General features: G+C 43.2%; 1 protein-coding gene across 1 annotated transcript; it reads left to right on the top strand.

Annotated features, from left to right (window-relative positions):
• The first annotated feature begins 442 nt into the window (after nt 1-442).
• Nucleotides 443-2,554, top strand: LOC114695402 (large subunit GTPase 1 homolog). The gene is given in 2 exon segments (XM_037203446.1): nt 443-606; nt 608-2,554. Coding segments are annotated over 2 exon segments (1,968 nt in total). The 5' UTR covers nt 443-447; the 3' UTR covers nt 2,417-2,554.
• Nucleotides 2,555-16,032: the final 13,478 nt, after the last annotated feature.

Here is a 16,032-nt window from a genome sequence, read left to right as displayed (position 1 = left end):
ATCTCTCCTGTGGTGGCATAGGCAGGGGAAATCAGCCCTCCCCTGATATAGATACATATGATATAGATATGGTAGGATAAGAAGGGTAGATCATTGAATCTACTTTTAAAGAGTGACAGTTTACTTAAAATATTTTACGTTGCTATGGGTTTTAGTTTATTGATACAAATTTAAAGTTAATTTTGTTATACAGTATATATATTTTTACTATAGTTTAGGGAATGTTTGTGCACCTCATTTAAATTGTAATGGATAATTAAGAAATGCAGATTAATAATTGGTCCTCCATGATAATCAAATAATAGTCATATTAGGTATGTTTTCTAGGTCAAGCAGAGATATATTTTAGATAGATAGGTCATCTTTAAACACTTTAAAGACCTACAGAACATGGCATTTAAAATGTTTTAAGAATTTGGAGGAGGTTCGTACCACTGTGGAGTTGTTATGGGCCGGAGGAGAGCGCCAGGTAGCGGGTCTCTGGGCCGGGTACTTATCCGGCATCAGACTCAGCGAAGCTGCAGCCACCGTCATACCAGCTCCTGGTTGCACATGAGTGAACTCAATGATGGCTATGACTGGGGCCGCCTTAATCTTCAGTCAGTGAACAGAACAGAGCTCCCTTGAGGACTTCCTTGCAACTGCAGAACTTGCAGGGACTGAGTTTGTGGCTGAGAAGCTTAACATCAAGTTTGTACTCCCTGAGGCTAGAACTGGACTGCTGTCTTTTGAGGAGAGCCAGAGAATTAAGAAACTCCATGAAGAAAACAGACAGTTCTTGTGTATACGGAGGAGACCAAACTGGGACAGAAAAACGAGCCCCAAAGAACTGAAACAGGCAGAGAAAGATAACTTCCTAAAATGGAGACACCAGCTTGTCTGGCTAGAAGAGGAACAAAAGTTGATATTGACTCCCTTTGAACGAAATTTGGACTTTTGGCGCCAGCTCTGGAGGGTCATTGCGAGAAGTGATATTGTGGTCCAGATAGTAGATGCTCGAAACCCACTCCTGTTTAGATGTGAGGATTTGGAATGTTATGTGAAGGAGATAGATGCTGCTAAGGAAAATGTCATTCTGATAAACAAAGCAGACCTGTGGACTGCTGAGCAGCGCTTTGCCTGGGCCTCGTACTTTAAAAACGAAGGTGTGAAGGTTATTTTCTGGGCAGCTTTGGCAGAAACCATTCACTCTAAGGACCAAGGCAACAGTGTTGCTGGAGAAGCCAGCAGAGCTGAGTCTGAAAACTCGAGTTTGGATGAGAATGAAACTCCATGCAGAGATTTGCTCAGAGATTTGCTCTCACTTAGTGAGGGGTCTGCAAGTGACGAAGACGACAGTGAGTATGAGGACTGTCAGGAGGAGGAGGAGGAGGAGGGGGAGGACTGGCAGACATGTTCGGAAGAAGACAGCAGCCCTGAGGAGGGGGACTGTGGTCAGGACTGGAAGGAACACTGTCCCGTCGATTCTGAGGCTCAGAACAGAACAATTCCAGAAAGCCAGCCCATGAACAATCGTAGCCACCTGTTGTCCAAGCAGGAATTGCTAGAGCTCTTGAAGAAGCTCCACACTGGGAAGAAGGTGAAAGGTGGACAGCTAATTGTCGGGCTGGTGGGCTACCCTAATGTTGGTAAGAGCTCAACCATCAACACTATCATGGGCAACAAGAAAGTGTCTGTGTCTGCCACACATGGCCACACCAAGCATTTCCAGACTCTGTATGAGGAGCCTAGCCTCTGCCTGTGTGACTGCCCGGGCCTGGTGATGCCATCCTTTGTGTCTACCAAAGCAGAGATGATTTGCAATGGGATCCTCCCAATTGACCAGATGAGAGATCACGTTCCCCCTGTATCACTAGTTTGCCAGAATATCCCACGCCATGTTTTGGAAGCTACCTATGGTATTAACATTATAAAGCCTGGAGAAGATGAAGACCCCTACCGACCCTCAACCTCAGAAGAGCTGTTGACGGCTTATGGATGCATGTGAGGATTCATGACGGCACATGGACAACCAGACCAGCCTTGCTCTGCTCGTTACATCCTAAAGAACTATGTCAAAGGTAAACTACTGTACTGCCACCCTCCTCCTGGAAGAGATCCTGTGGCCTTCCAGAGTCAACATCAGCAACTCCTAGAGAACAAAACAAAAGCTGAAGAAATACAACTCCAGCCGGGCAGAAACCAAAAAGCCAAACAGATTGAAAATGGAGTCGATAAAGCCTTTTTCCATCAGGAGAACGTCAGAGCGCTGACCAAAGGGGTCTAGGCTGTGATGGGCTACAAGCCCGGGAGTGGCCTGCTGAGTGCAGCTGCTGTGAGCGCTGAGAACCATGTGGCTGGGAAGCCCTGGAAAAAACATGGCAACCAAAATAAAAAAGAGAAAAGTCATAGGCTCTACAGACACCTGGATATGTGAACTTGCTCAACCGAAGTGGTGTCTGCATCGTGCAGGTGGACATGAACCAAAGCCACTGCTGCCTGTGGGGCTTCCCAGACACGGGCACTGCGGAATGCACCCAGAAGTCTAAACAGCGTGGCAGCCTTTGGAAGCACCAACTGTGCCTATAATAGTCATTGTGGTGTCCCAGGAGTCTCCTTCTGCAGAAGGTTGACGGATGTGTGTGTAAACATACATACAAATGCATATTAACTCTGTTTTTGAAAAGTTATTAAATTAATTGGCCACTAAAAAAAAAAAAGAATTTGAACAATTCTGGACAGTGAGACACATCTGCTCCTGGCAGTACCAATTATTTCAAGGAGGAGATAGGCATTGAAGAAACTCATTATGGAGTTTGGTTTCTTTGCGGCAAAAGTTAGCCACTGGGCAAAAAAGTGCTCTTGCGTCAACTGCTTGACAAAATGTTATGTCAACTGGATGTGCAGAACCCATAGGAAGGTGACCACTAAACTTTGCAAGGCGAGATTGTCCTTCAGGTTCCTGCTTTGCAGAAGAAACTGCCAGACATTCTACATGACACAGGGAGAAGCGATTGAGAGGCTCTAGGCCTATAGACTGAAGATGGATGCCCCAACATTACAGAGGAACTTTGGGTGACTGTTTAGGCAGCCAGCTGTCTCTGTCATTTCCAGAATTTTGGAAGTTGCTTACAATATACTTCCTATTTACTTAGGTAATATGTCCTTCTGGTGTCTTTGATGTAGCTGAAGACTAGATAGTTGTAATTTTCCTTGGTTATGATAAAAGATAAATTAGATATGAAACTTTAGACTCACAAATGTAAGATTAATAGAATATTTTCTTTGAATTTACAAAATACAAATAGACTAGATATTGTAACTGTAATTCTTGCTTGATGACTGTTCTATTATACGTAATTTTACTATGTTAAAGTTAAAACCTTCCTTTTTGATTAGATTGAAAATGGGAACTGCTGTGGAATGTCATTCTGTATGCTATAAATGTGTGTTGCTCTGATTGGTTAATAAATAAAATGCTGATTTGCCAGTAGCCAGGCAAAAAGTATAGGTGGGATAATTAGACAAGGAGAATTCTGGGAAGAGGAAGACTGAGTCAGGAGTCAGCATCCAGACACAGAGGAAACAAAATGACAAGACAAAGCTGAGAAAAGGTACAAAGCCACATGGCTAAACATAAATAAAAATTATGGGTTAATTTAAGTGCAAGAGCTAGTCGGTAATAAGCCTGAGCTAATGGCCAAGCAGTTATAATTAATATAAGCTTCTGAGTGACTATTATATAAGTGACTGCAGGGCTGGTGGGACCAGAGAAAACTTCTGACTACACTCCCCCACTGACCATCAACACCTGGGGCAGGTGAGAGAGCTGGCCTTGTGGTCATAAGTATGAGAGAGCCATCTGTGACCCCCACCAGCTACGACATTCAGGAGAGCAGGCCCTGCACCTCACCAGGGCAGCACAGTTGAGCCAACACTGTTACCACATATATAGGAGAGCCAGCCCTGAAACTGTGACCGGGGGAGAGCTGTCCCCATTTCCTGTCTGGTGGACCAACCCTGCAGCTGCCCAGGCCCAGACCCAGACTTGGCCTGCCCCAACATCCACCCCATCTATGATCTGTGGGAGCGTATGAAGGGACCTGACCCACAGACCCAAAGCTGCAGGATCTCCACAACACAGGGCAGCAGCAGGAAGAGTTCTAGTGGTTGCCCAGAATCAAGAATGTGTAGTGGAGACCAGGGGCCTCAAACCAGATCAACGATTCCTTGCAGTGGACACTTGCAAGTAGAGATGTATGGACAAAGGGGTACACAGTGTGACTTGTTGGGTAGTACTGCAGTTTCCATGATGCGATTTTTAGTTCCTTCCCTTTTTTTATTTTACTAATTTTATTTTCTTCCTTTTTTCTCTTGAATTTATTTTACTGCAGGGGGTGCAGGGGTGGAGGGTGGATTTGAAGTTGGGATCAAGATACATGATGTGAAAGACACATAGAATAAAACAAACAAACAAACAAACAAATAAATAAACATGAAGTGTGCATTTGGTATTTGCTTGGGGCCTTAGAGTCAACTCCCTGTGGCATGCTCTCTTGTTGTCCCCCTGATCTCAAACCTCTGACAAAAGGTAGTTCAGCTCCTGACTGTTACTCTTTTGGTTTTGTTTCCTTTTTAAGTGAGAAGTAGAGCAAATACCTTTGTCAAGGGGTAGCAAAGACGAGCTCTTCTATCACTTGGGCCATTTGGAAGCTGTGTATCTGTAATGGCAGCATTTCATTAATTTTGCTGTGACTAACACCCCTGTGTCTTCAGATGGATTGACAGCAGAGCAATCAAATCCCCTTAGAACACAAGAAATAACAGATCCATTGTATTCCACACAGGAAGTAATTTCATTTACCCTCCTTTCAGTTTTCTCTTATCATTTTGCGGTTGAGGAAATTGTAGCTCAGTAAGATTTTAAAAAACAAACAAAAATTAAAATATTAATTCACCAACCATGATTGCTGTAGCCAAAAACAGTAAAACAACAACAAAGACAAAGGCTGGAGAGCCCACTCAGAGCTTGAGAGCACTGGCTGCTCCTCTAGAGGACCCAGGTTCAATTCCCAGCAACCACATGGTAGCTCAGAACCACCTGTAACTCCAGTTCCAGGGGAACTCAATGCCTTCTACTGGCCTCCATGGGCACCGCACACACATGGTACACAGACATACATGCAGAGAAGAAAACATCCATACACATAAAATAATTAAATAAAAGAAACAAACAACAACAACAAAACACACAACCTTGTCCAAAACCACTCAGAAAAAAATTCATAGAGTTAAGATAGCTCATGACTCAAAACACATAACAAAAACTTAACTAGTCATATCACCAAGGAGGACATACGGATGGCCAACCAACACATGAAAAGATGCTCCAACTCTACTAACCAGGAAACTGCAAGTCAGACCTGAGAGACACCACATCATGCCCATTAGGATGGCTATTATTTTAAACGCAATGGAACCCTCCGACACCAGAAAGCAAGTGCTGGTGATGAGTGGTGAATTTGGACCTGTTAGGTATCATTGGTGGGAATGGAACAGGGCACAGCTGCCGCAGCAAGCCGCACGGAGGCTTTCTTGGAGAACTGAGTATTGATTAATCCTATGATCCAGTGGGTTTGCTCTTCAGTGTGGGTACCTAGAAAAAGCAAAGGCAGAGAACTGGATGGGTATTTCTCCAATCATATTCATAGCAGTGTGACTCCCTGGGAGTCAAGAGGTGGAAACCCAATTCTTACTGATACAAGAAAGGACAAAGAAAATGTCATCTGGGCAAACAAGGAAATGTTTATTCGGGCTCAAAGGAAGGAACTGCCAACACACACTGCAATTTGGTAAACCTTGAAGATACTTTGCTTCATGAAAATAGTCCAACCAAAAAAGGACAGAGGCTCTATAAGTGGATAATTGGCAATTATATGAGATGCCCAGACTCGAATCACAGAGTCAGAAGTTAATAAGGCTGGAGGAAATCTCCAGTGCTTTCTCTAGCTCCCTTTGCTTCCAGTTAGTTGATTTTTACCTCTGGCTTCAGATGTCACTTAGTAATCAACGGCCACCACTGACTGGCTCTGGGTCACACCTGTGTGACTCAGTCATGATGGCTAAAAGGAAGCATGATGGTCACCATGGTGACTGTTGCCAAACTGTCCTCATCAGGCAGAGAATGGGACCCAGGCTGCACTTCTTCAGCATGCATGGGTCCCAGGAAGAGACACCCCAAATTTGCAGTAGATCCATCTTCCAGTAGAGAAGATCTTCCACTAGGAGGTCTGAAATTATCCCCTGGGATTATGACTTCAGAGTCTCATCTTTCCAGTGTTTCTATGGGCAGGCTCCTGGTACCTGTCTCTGTCATGATTCCACTCGGGACTGAAATTGGGAGAAAGTCAGGTCTGGGCAGTTTGAGAAAGAGTTTTGCCAAGTCCTGCTGCCTATGCTGAGACTGACTTCTCCCTTCCTCCCACAGGCATTTGGTCAAGTCTGGCTACATCTCTGGTGTGCACAAATTGGAGAATTTTGCTACTGGCATCTAGTGCGTGGAGGCCACGTATGCTAGTGACGTCCTCGTGTGCATAGCCCAGGCTCCTCCCCTCCCATAAACAGTGATGTTCAGGAGCTGTGTCAGCAGCACTGTTGATGAGAAACTGTGGTCAGGCATTTAGATACTCTCTAGTGGAATTCTTACAAATTTATTCTGATGGCTGGACTGGGCTACTTCAAGGTTTTCCTGAAACTGATCTGGGTGGGAACACCAGATGATTTCAATTTCATCTTCATAGACTTTGCTGACATCCCCGAAGCCCCTAGACTCTCGCAGGCAATGGCTGCTACAGGCAGCTGTTACGTTGTTTATTTACTTTTCCTTTACCCGGGTTTTGTTTTTAGGATCTTTAAGTCACGTGGACTTGGCACAAAGCTTCAAATGTCATTTTTCTCAAACTAGAGTCTAAAAAGTGCAGAGTTCAACAACTTCCTATATAACACAGGTTCTTCAAAGTATATGATTTCATTCTGGCCTTGCCTGAACTTGCCCCACATTTCAATCTGCTTTCAGAGGTTAAGTCCATGTTAGTGATGGGATGACGGGACAGCTTGTATACAGTGGTCTCACCTTCCAGATCCACTGCATCTACGATGAAATACAAAATGTCATCACCAATGCAGAGTTTTACATGGTTCTGATAAAAACCAAAACGTCCATGCTTCCTGTGTGTAGTCAGGAGGTTTAGTGTGGCTGTTCATCAGCAACTGTAATCTGACCTCCCCCTAGACAGATAGCCAAAACTGCCCATGAAATTGAGCCACTAGCTAGGCAGGAATATCTTTAGCAACCCAGATCCTACTATCCATTTCAGTCAACAGCACTCTTGATCAGTCTTAACATCACTGAAAGAGGAATAACCACAAACCACGCGTGTCCTGCTGTAATGTAAGAAGAGACACACAGCCCTACCTGGAAAGATCTTGAATGAAAAAAAAAATCAACCAAGTCTCTGGGTTTGACAGGCTGCCCACAGGAAATTAGGCAGATAGAGGAATAAATAAAATAATAGCGTGAGAAAATAATCAGTCAGATCCAGGATACGGGCAATCTGCCAAATGCCACGGCCCTCATTTGGATTCTGACTCCCACAAACCAAATGCCGAGAGACATGGAGACAAGAAAGAAAAGGTGTGGGGGCTGGAGAGATGGCTCAGCAGTTGAGAGCACTTGCTCTTGCAGGGAACCTGGGTTCGATTCCCAGCACCCACGTGGCAGCTCACAACTGTAACTCTACTTCCAGGGAATGCAATACATCCTGACCTTTGTGGCCAGCAGACATGTACTAGACACATAGTTACATGCAGGAAGAACACTCTCACACATCAAATAAAATAAACAAATCTAAAAAAATTTTTTTTAAAAGAAAGAAAAATGTGAACATGAACTTACAATTAGGAGATCTTAAGGGATTGTTGTTAATTTTTTGTCAGCTGTGACGGTGTTGCAGCAACATTAAACATTTTTTTTTTTTTGGCATACCCGTCTGTAGCAGCCATGTTTTTACAGAAGGAGATTCCACTTCACTCCATCAAATGTTCAAGACTATCTTTTAAATGGAGAAGAAACCACGCCTTCCTTACTGTGTTGTTACCTTTTTTTCACCGGGACAAAATACCTAAGAAAACTAATTACAGGAAGGAAATGTATCTTGACTCCAGATTTCAGAGGTGTTGCTTGACGAGTATGGTAGTTTGAATGTCATTGGCCCCTGTAAACTCAAAACGAATGGCACTATTGGGAGGTGTGTCTTTGCTGGAGTAGAGATGGCCTTGTCGGAGGAAGTGTGCCACTGTGGACTTTGACATTTCTTTTGCTCAAGCTTCCCTCAGTGTGACACTGAGTCCACTTCCTGTAGCCTTCTGATGCAAATGTAACCAGCACCATGTCTGCATGCCCACCACCATGCTCCCCACAATGATGATATGGACTGAATCTCTGAACTTGTAAGTGAGACACTCCAATGAAATGTTTTCTTTCTAAGAGTTGCCGTGATCATGGTGTCTCTTCACAGCAATGGACACCCCAAGACAATGGGCTCCGTTGATTTTGGTCCCACAGCAAGGCAGAAGGATAGAATGGTAGAAAAGTGTTCATTTCATGACCAAGAGCAGTGAGAGACATGGACAGGGACAAGGAGGCAAATGATGAAATGTGTCCTCTGAAGGGATATTACTACCAGTGACTGACTTCCAACTGGGTCCGATCTCCTGACATTTCCACTACTGCCTAATAACGTCATTCCCTTGAGGTCCAAACCTGTGGTGCAAGCCCCTTTGGAGCCATCCTAGAGCCAATCACATGCTCTCTTGGCAGAAATGCCTCATCGTAGGTTTCAGTTGAACGATGTCACTCCCAAATTGCTGAGCTGATCATTGTGTCCCATACAAATATTTAAATGTCTGCAGCCCAAGTCACCTAAACAGGCAAAAGTAGTATCTGAACTCAGTGGCTGACTTAGCAACAGTGGGGGTGACATTCAGACGAGACAGAAGACAAGTGGAGCCACAGCGCTGCTGAGGGAACATGGTGACGTTACCTTAGCCAATTCCTGTAGAACACACTGAGAATCCTTGAGACGCACTAGACACCATCTCGCTGACCTGGGCTCCCACCATGACTGAGCTTACGTGGGCCTGCTCAGACAGTAAAACATGACAGAACGAACGCAACCACCCAGAGAATCGGTCAATATTTAATGATTTTCACTTTAGCAACTCCATTTAGTTAATGCTATTTTTACAAAGATCTTCATCTTTTGTTGGCTGTGTGCCCACATAGCTTTAAAAGCAAGAACAAGGTCATTTCCATCCACACAGGGGTTAAAGCTACAAGTGGAAATCTTCCCAGTCTACACTGTAACTTGGATTCTAACAACCAAGTGCAATCCTAGCTCCTGATCTGGAGACAACAAGGGAGCAACAATTAGGCTGAAGATGAAATCACTGACTTGGGGTGTGTGTGTGGGGGGGGGGCGCACTGAGGCTAGCCCTCCAGTTTGTCAGCACACTTATGTATGATGCAGTTATCAAAATTCCTCTAACAGAGCAAGACTTTGAAAACTCTTATGCTATATGTCCACTCTAGTCCTCAGCTACTGCTGTTTATTTTGGGACCCAGGATGATCTGCATTGCCCCATGATTCCATGAGGACCAGCTTTGGGAAAAGGTTACAGAGGGAATCAGTCCTACACAGTGTTTAAATCTTCTCTGGAAGAAGGCTGAATAAAGATACCCAACACTCCAGGAAAAACCAAAGGAACTTGGTGTATGCTGGCATTGTCAGGTGAGTGAATCCTGGAGCAGAGGCTTGGCCCTTCAGTAACCCCAGAGAATCTTCCACTGCAGTCCCACAGCTGGAGAAGGAGCAGATCTGCCAGGATGGCGTGAAAGAGTTCCAGAGAATTCTACCAGCACAGATGTGGCAGTTAATATTGATTTGTCAACTTGACAGGGTACAGAGTCAATCGAAGGTGAACTTCTGGGCATATATATCTGTGAGCAATTTCTCAAGTGGGTTCATTGAAGTGGGAAGACTTGTCCTAAATGTGGGCTGTACCACCACGCACACTGGGGTGCCACCTTGTTTAGAAAGAAAGAAGTGATAGGAGAATCAATACTCATCTCTCTGCTTTCTGTCATTGGACATGATGTACTAGCTGCCTCAAGTTATTACCACTGTCCCTTCCCAACCACGATGGGCCGAACTCCCTCTAATTCGGAGCTAAAGCAAACCCTTCCTTAATTTAATTTTGTTGGGTGTTTTGCCCCAGCAACAAGAACAGCAACTAATTCAACTAGCAAGTTTCACAGTCCTCACAGGATTTCAGATCACCTCTGGCATGTCGGAGCTAGGACCATCTTGAGAAGGAAGCTATTATTTATGTTTGGTCAGCTCCCTGCTCAAAAACCCTCATGTTCCCATCTCAGGACTCTCCTTTTTTTATTCAATATATCACTCAAGTCTTTACCAGAGCAATCAGACAAGGAAAAGGAATAGAAGACATAATCTTGATTACAGATACCTTCCACCTCCACGTACATTTTAAAGGATCCACTGAAAGAATACTTGGATTGATAAATTAATTTATTAAAGTAACAATAACATAATGAAAATACAAAAGTTAGTTACCTTCTGCACATAGCACTAATGGATCTGCAGGGAAGGAAGGCATGAAAGCAACTTTATTCACTTATCTACAAACAAAAGCAAACACCTATTCACTTATCTACAAGCAAATGCAAACACCTAGGTATAAACTGGACCACACGAGTAAAAACCTTCTATCTAAAGTGAAAACTACAGAATGCTGATGAGGGGATGACCTCCTGTGCTCATGAGGTGGACAATGAATGCTGATAAAACACCCCAACTACCCAAGGAAACCCAGTGAAATCCCTGTGGAAATACTAGTGGCGTTCTTTACAGAATGAGAAAAAAAAAACCCTAAAATTCATATGAATACGATTATTGATCCAATCCCCTCCCAATGGCCAAAGAAATCTTGAACACAACCATCAGACCTGTTGGCATCAAAATAAAAACTCCTGACCTCTGTTCCCACAGTGGAGCCACAGTAACCAAGAAAGCATGAGAGCCAAAGCAAACAGGAAGATCAGCGGAGAGAGGTGTCCAGAACAAACTCTTCCTAGGGAGTCAAAGTTGCCCCTCCAAAAAATAATTAGGAAAAGGCAGCTACTTCAGCAAGGGATGCTGAGAAATCTGGATAGGCACATGCAGATTAGGAATTCAAGCCTGATCTCTTACCCTGTACAAAAGTCAACCCAAAGTGGACCCAAAACACAAATGCAAGATTTAGGTTGGTGAAAACTTACCAGAAATACTTTAAGATACTATCCCAAATAATAATTATCTGCACGCACACACACACACACACACACACACACACACACACACACACACACACACACACACACACACACTCACTACAGGAAACCAAAACAAAGTTGACAAATGGGATTACATCGTACTAAAAGGACCTTCTGTACAGCAAAGGAAACGGGCCGTGGAATAACAGACAACCCTCAGAAGTAGATAAGGTGTTTGTAACTTCATCAGACAGGAGATTAATATCCAGAATCCATCACGCTGTGAAAAAATGGCTAAAAGATAAGTAATGTAGTGAAAAATAAAATAGCAAGTGATCTGAGCTGACCTGACTTTGAGGAAGAAATACAAATGGCCAATAAATACATGCAAATAAAAATTCCCATTCATTAACCATCAGGAAAATGTAAATTGAAACTATATTAGCCGTGGAACCCTGTCCTCTGGGCATTGCATGGCTGTTACTGTCTTAATCAGAGTGGCTGTGGCTACCTGTGGAAGACCCAGTAGATGCTCCCTTATAGGAGGAGGGTGTGGGAAGAGTCACTGGGCCCTCAGCTGAGATGCTAGTCCCTCCCCTCCTCCCACAGGCCCTGCTAGATGTATGCAGTTTTGTTCCACTGCCTGTGGTCTTGGGAGATACTGAACACTGAAGCATGCAGGGGAGAGACTGCTAACTGAAGCGGGGACTCCACGTGTTCAGCTTTTGGGAGGTAGTCACTCGTTCTGGGATGCGACTTCTCCATGCTGCAGCTGATCAGGCCTCACTCATGCTCCTGTGACTTAGCAATGCTTCTTTAAGTAAACTCATTGGCTCACAAGCTGGCCCTGGATTGAATCATTTCCCTGATCTGTCATGGGTGCCCTATCCGGGTGAATAGTCATTCTAGGAGAAATTAATGCAGTATCACTGTACTTAGGAGACTCAAACAAAACAAGCATGCTGGTGAGAGCATGGAGAAAAGCCAGTTTTCATATGCGGATGACAGCAATGTGTCTTATCAGGTACAATTGCTCCTTAACAATGCAGCACAGACACACCACACCAACGGATAGTCAAAGCAAAGGAAACAATATACTAAGAAGATACCTGGATGCTTGTGTTTATTGGGCCGGGATGAAGAGCTGGCCAGAGTGCTCCTCTACAGAGAAATTAATAAAGACCACGTGGCCTAGGCACACTCACAGAATCCTGTCATTTGCAGCAAAATCAACTGGAGTCTTCATATTATGTGAAGCAAGTTAACCAGAAAAACAGGGCTGAAATCTATTTCACATGCAGAAGCAAGAGTTCCTCTACTTGAAGCTGTAATAGTGTCACGGTTATTAATAGAAAGGATAGGGCTAAATGAAAATTGGATTTGATCAGTGAATGGTGTATGCAATGTGGAATTGTGTAATTTCTACATGTAAGTAAAATATATATTGAAAAAAAGTCTTAATACTATGCTGCCTTTCCCATTCTACTTTGTAAGTTGAAGATACCAATCCATGCCTGCTCTCAGTTGACCAGAAAACCCATCCATGATGTGTGTGTGAAAGAAATGGAAAATCCAAATGGTAATTAATATTCTATAATTTTTGTGGCACAGTTCACATCACATGGTGCTTACTATCATATAAACTATACTATCTTTTATTCGAACATGCAAGGCCTTGGATACCAATGTACTGTGAATATATATGGGTTAGATGCAGGAAACAACAAAGAGACTATCTAATAAAAGGAATAATGAGCTAGGGACTAATCAACAAAGGGACTAACCAACAAAAGGACTAACCAACAAAGGGACTAACCAACTAGGGACTAATCAACAAAAGGAGTAACCAACCAAGGGACTAACCAACCTTAATACAATTTTTCCTTTTCAGAACCGTACTACCTTCAGAGTCTCAAACTGGGCACCAACCTACTAAAGCTAAAGCAGTCTGAAAGGCAGCATGATGCTCTAGTACTGACCAATGGTCCCAAACCCAGTTCCACTCTGGGCCTTGTAAACAGGTTCACCATTCGGCCAATGCAGGTATAGGAGAGAAATAGGCACACATTATAAATTATCTCATTAAAAATTAAAGCCAGATAAAATTGTATACACTTCATTAAATTACCTTCCTAGGCTTGGCAAATATTCTGGGGCGGCTAATCTCTCCATTTTAATTAGAGTGCACATCCTTTCCAAAGGCTACTGTCCTCGTGTTTTAATATAGAAGACAGTTCCTTTTAAAGAAAGAGATCTGGAGAGGGGAGAATTAACATTCCCTGTTAACCTTCTCTGGAGGCAAATGTTTTAACTTCAAGTGAGGAAGACTTTCGTATTTGCACCACATTTATCATTTTAAAAGTAGAATACTAGTTTATGATGCCTCGAGTGTCCAAGATGCAATTTATATAAAATTAAAACTATCACCCTCATCCTCTTCCCCTTCTTGAGTTCATGTTTTCCTTCTCATCCTTTATTATGCAACATTTTCTATATTTTGCTTATTTTCCAGTATTTTCTCTCTATTAATGCAAGGATTTTGAACCTGGACATTGCTTTTATTACCATTGTTCAGTAATGTGTCTGGCATACAGTAGGTACTCAATAAACATTTTCTGGCTGAATGAATGTATCAGTGGTTTAATTTGCAAGGTGTTGCCATCAAGGAACACCTGTAACATTAACATAATGTTTTGCAGCTGGTTATTTATTGGTCTTGGCAGAAGCAGACTCAGAAAGTTCTAGTTAACAAGGAGTCACTGGAAACCAACACTGGACAGGTCAGTCTGGGTAGTGGGTAAGTCGGACTGTAGGCCTGAAAGGTGTCTGCAAGTACCAGGGGCTGCTGGGTGATGTGTGACAAACCCAGTTGGCCTTTGGAGGACCAAGCTGACTTCTATGTTTGTTAGTGCATGTGGGCAAGGCTGGGACTTTCTCCTTCTGCCTCCTTATTTATTTGTCTTATTTATTTTATTTTTTCCTCAGGCCTCAGCTATTTTGCCTCGTAAACTCTAAGAAATGTACAGTAATATTTGCTGAATGTATTGAAACTTTAGGCTTCCAAAGCCTTGTACTTCCCTTACCATCTTCCTGACTTTCACACCCTGTGGGATAAACCCTATGAAATCACTCTGAAATATATTGAGAATCTGACCTGCCTTCGAGCTCCATGGCCATACTATTGCTTGCCAGGGCTATTTCAGGAACCCCATGCCTGCATTTCCGAATTTGACCACTGTCCTCTTTCATGCATGCCTAATTCAACTACCAGAATGATTCTCAAAAGAGAGAGGCTAAATCCACGTGCTCAGTACCCTCCAGTGGCTGACCACACTGAGGTCACACAGTCAATGACCCAGATGCCTAATTGACATCCCTACCTCCACCTCCTCTCACAGCTCATCTACTTCCTTCATCTTTGTTCACTTAGCTCAACTTACAGATGCCTCTTGTAATTCCTCTAACAGAACTTGGACTTGTTCTTTGTACTTCTCAGAAACCTCTATAACCCACATCTCAATTCCTTGACAGCCAAGCTAGCCTGAGGCATGCAGCAGAGAGCAAGAAGACCCTGTCTCAAACAAGGGGGAAGGTGGGGACAAGTACTTGAAATTGTCTTCTGACAGCCACGTGTGTGTTGGGGTATGCATATATCTAAATACACACACTCTCTGTCTCTGTCTACACACACACACACACACACACACACACACACAGTGACTAGACAGGAGTTAGTATTATAATTGTTATTTCTCAGCACACCTGTGTTAGCATGCCATCTTCCAGAGGTGAGGGATGGGAAATGTAGGTTAACCTATTCTAGAGGATAGTATATGCTTGTAGATGGCTGTGGATAGATATACCTGCACTGTGGTGTGCCAATGTACACAAATATGTACACACATACACACACACAACTTTAAAAATGTAAAAAAAAAAAAAAACTAAAACAGTCACTATCTAATATCTACCTGCCAACAGATATTAGCAAGATCAATTTTACCACAGAAGAATGACATTCCCTCCTAAGTCCAGATCCACGGATCAGTTGAAATTTTAGGTAGAAGTCCAAACATAAAAATTTCTTATCAGAATCAGAAGGAAGGGAAAAGGCTTCCGTTTCAATTTGTCCCCGAGCATACAAGTGGAAGGAGGTGATGTTCTTGCGCAAGGAAAGATGGTTTGTGTTTGGATGTTTAGCAATAGAACACATAGTACCCAGCCCAGAGTTCTGCCACACAGTGATTAAATCTCTGCTGATACATACATAGTCACAATGACCTTTATGATGACATTTCTTATTGGTCCTTTCTTTATCAAAGACCCTTTAATTATCTTCATTTTCAGTTCCTCAATCCACACTTACATGGGATATTGTCAGCTCTTAATTTTTCAAGTCACCTTCTTTTGTTTTGAGATCATTACAGATTCACCAGTGTGTTGTGCGCACGCATGTGAGTTATGTTTGTGTAAGCAAAAGTGTATGGAGGTCCCAGAACAACTCAGCTGTCATTCCTCAGATGCCATCTCTGGAGACAGTACTTTTGCTGACCTGAAACTCGCCAAACAGGCTAGGCTGGCTGGTCAGCTATCTTGGGGATTCACCTGTCTCTGCTCTCCAGTTTTGGGATTACAAGAGGACACACCACCAAGCCCAGCTT

This window comes from Peromyscus leucopus, chromosome 3 (assembly GCF_004664715.2).
Source record: "Peromyscus leucopus breed LL Stock chromosome 3, UCI_PerLeu_2.1, whole genome shotgun sequence".
Classification (NCBI taxonomy): domain Eukaryota; kingdom Metazoa; phylum Chordata; class Mammalia; order Rodentia; family Cricetidae; genus Peromyscus; species Peromyscus leucopus.
This window is presented reverse-complemented; position numbering and strand designations above follow the sequence as displayed.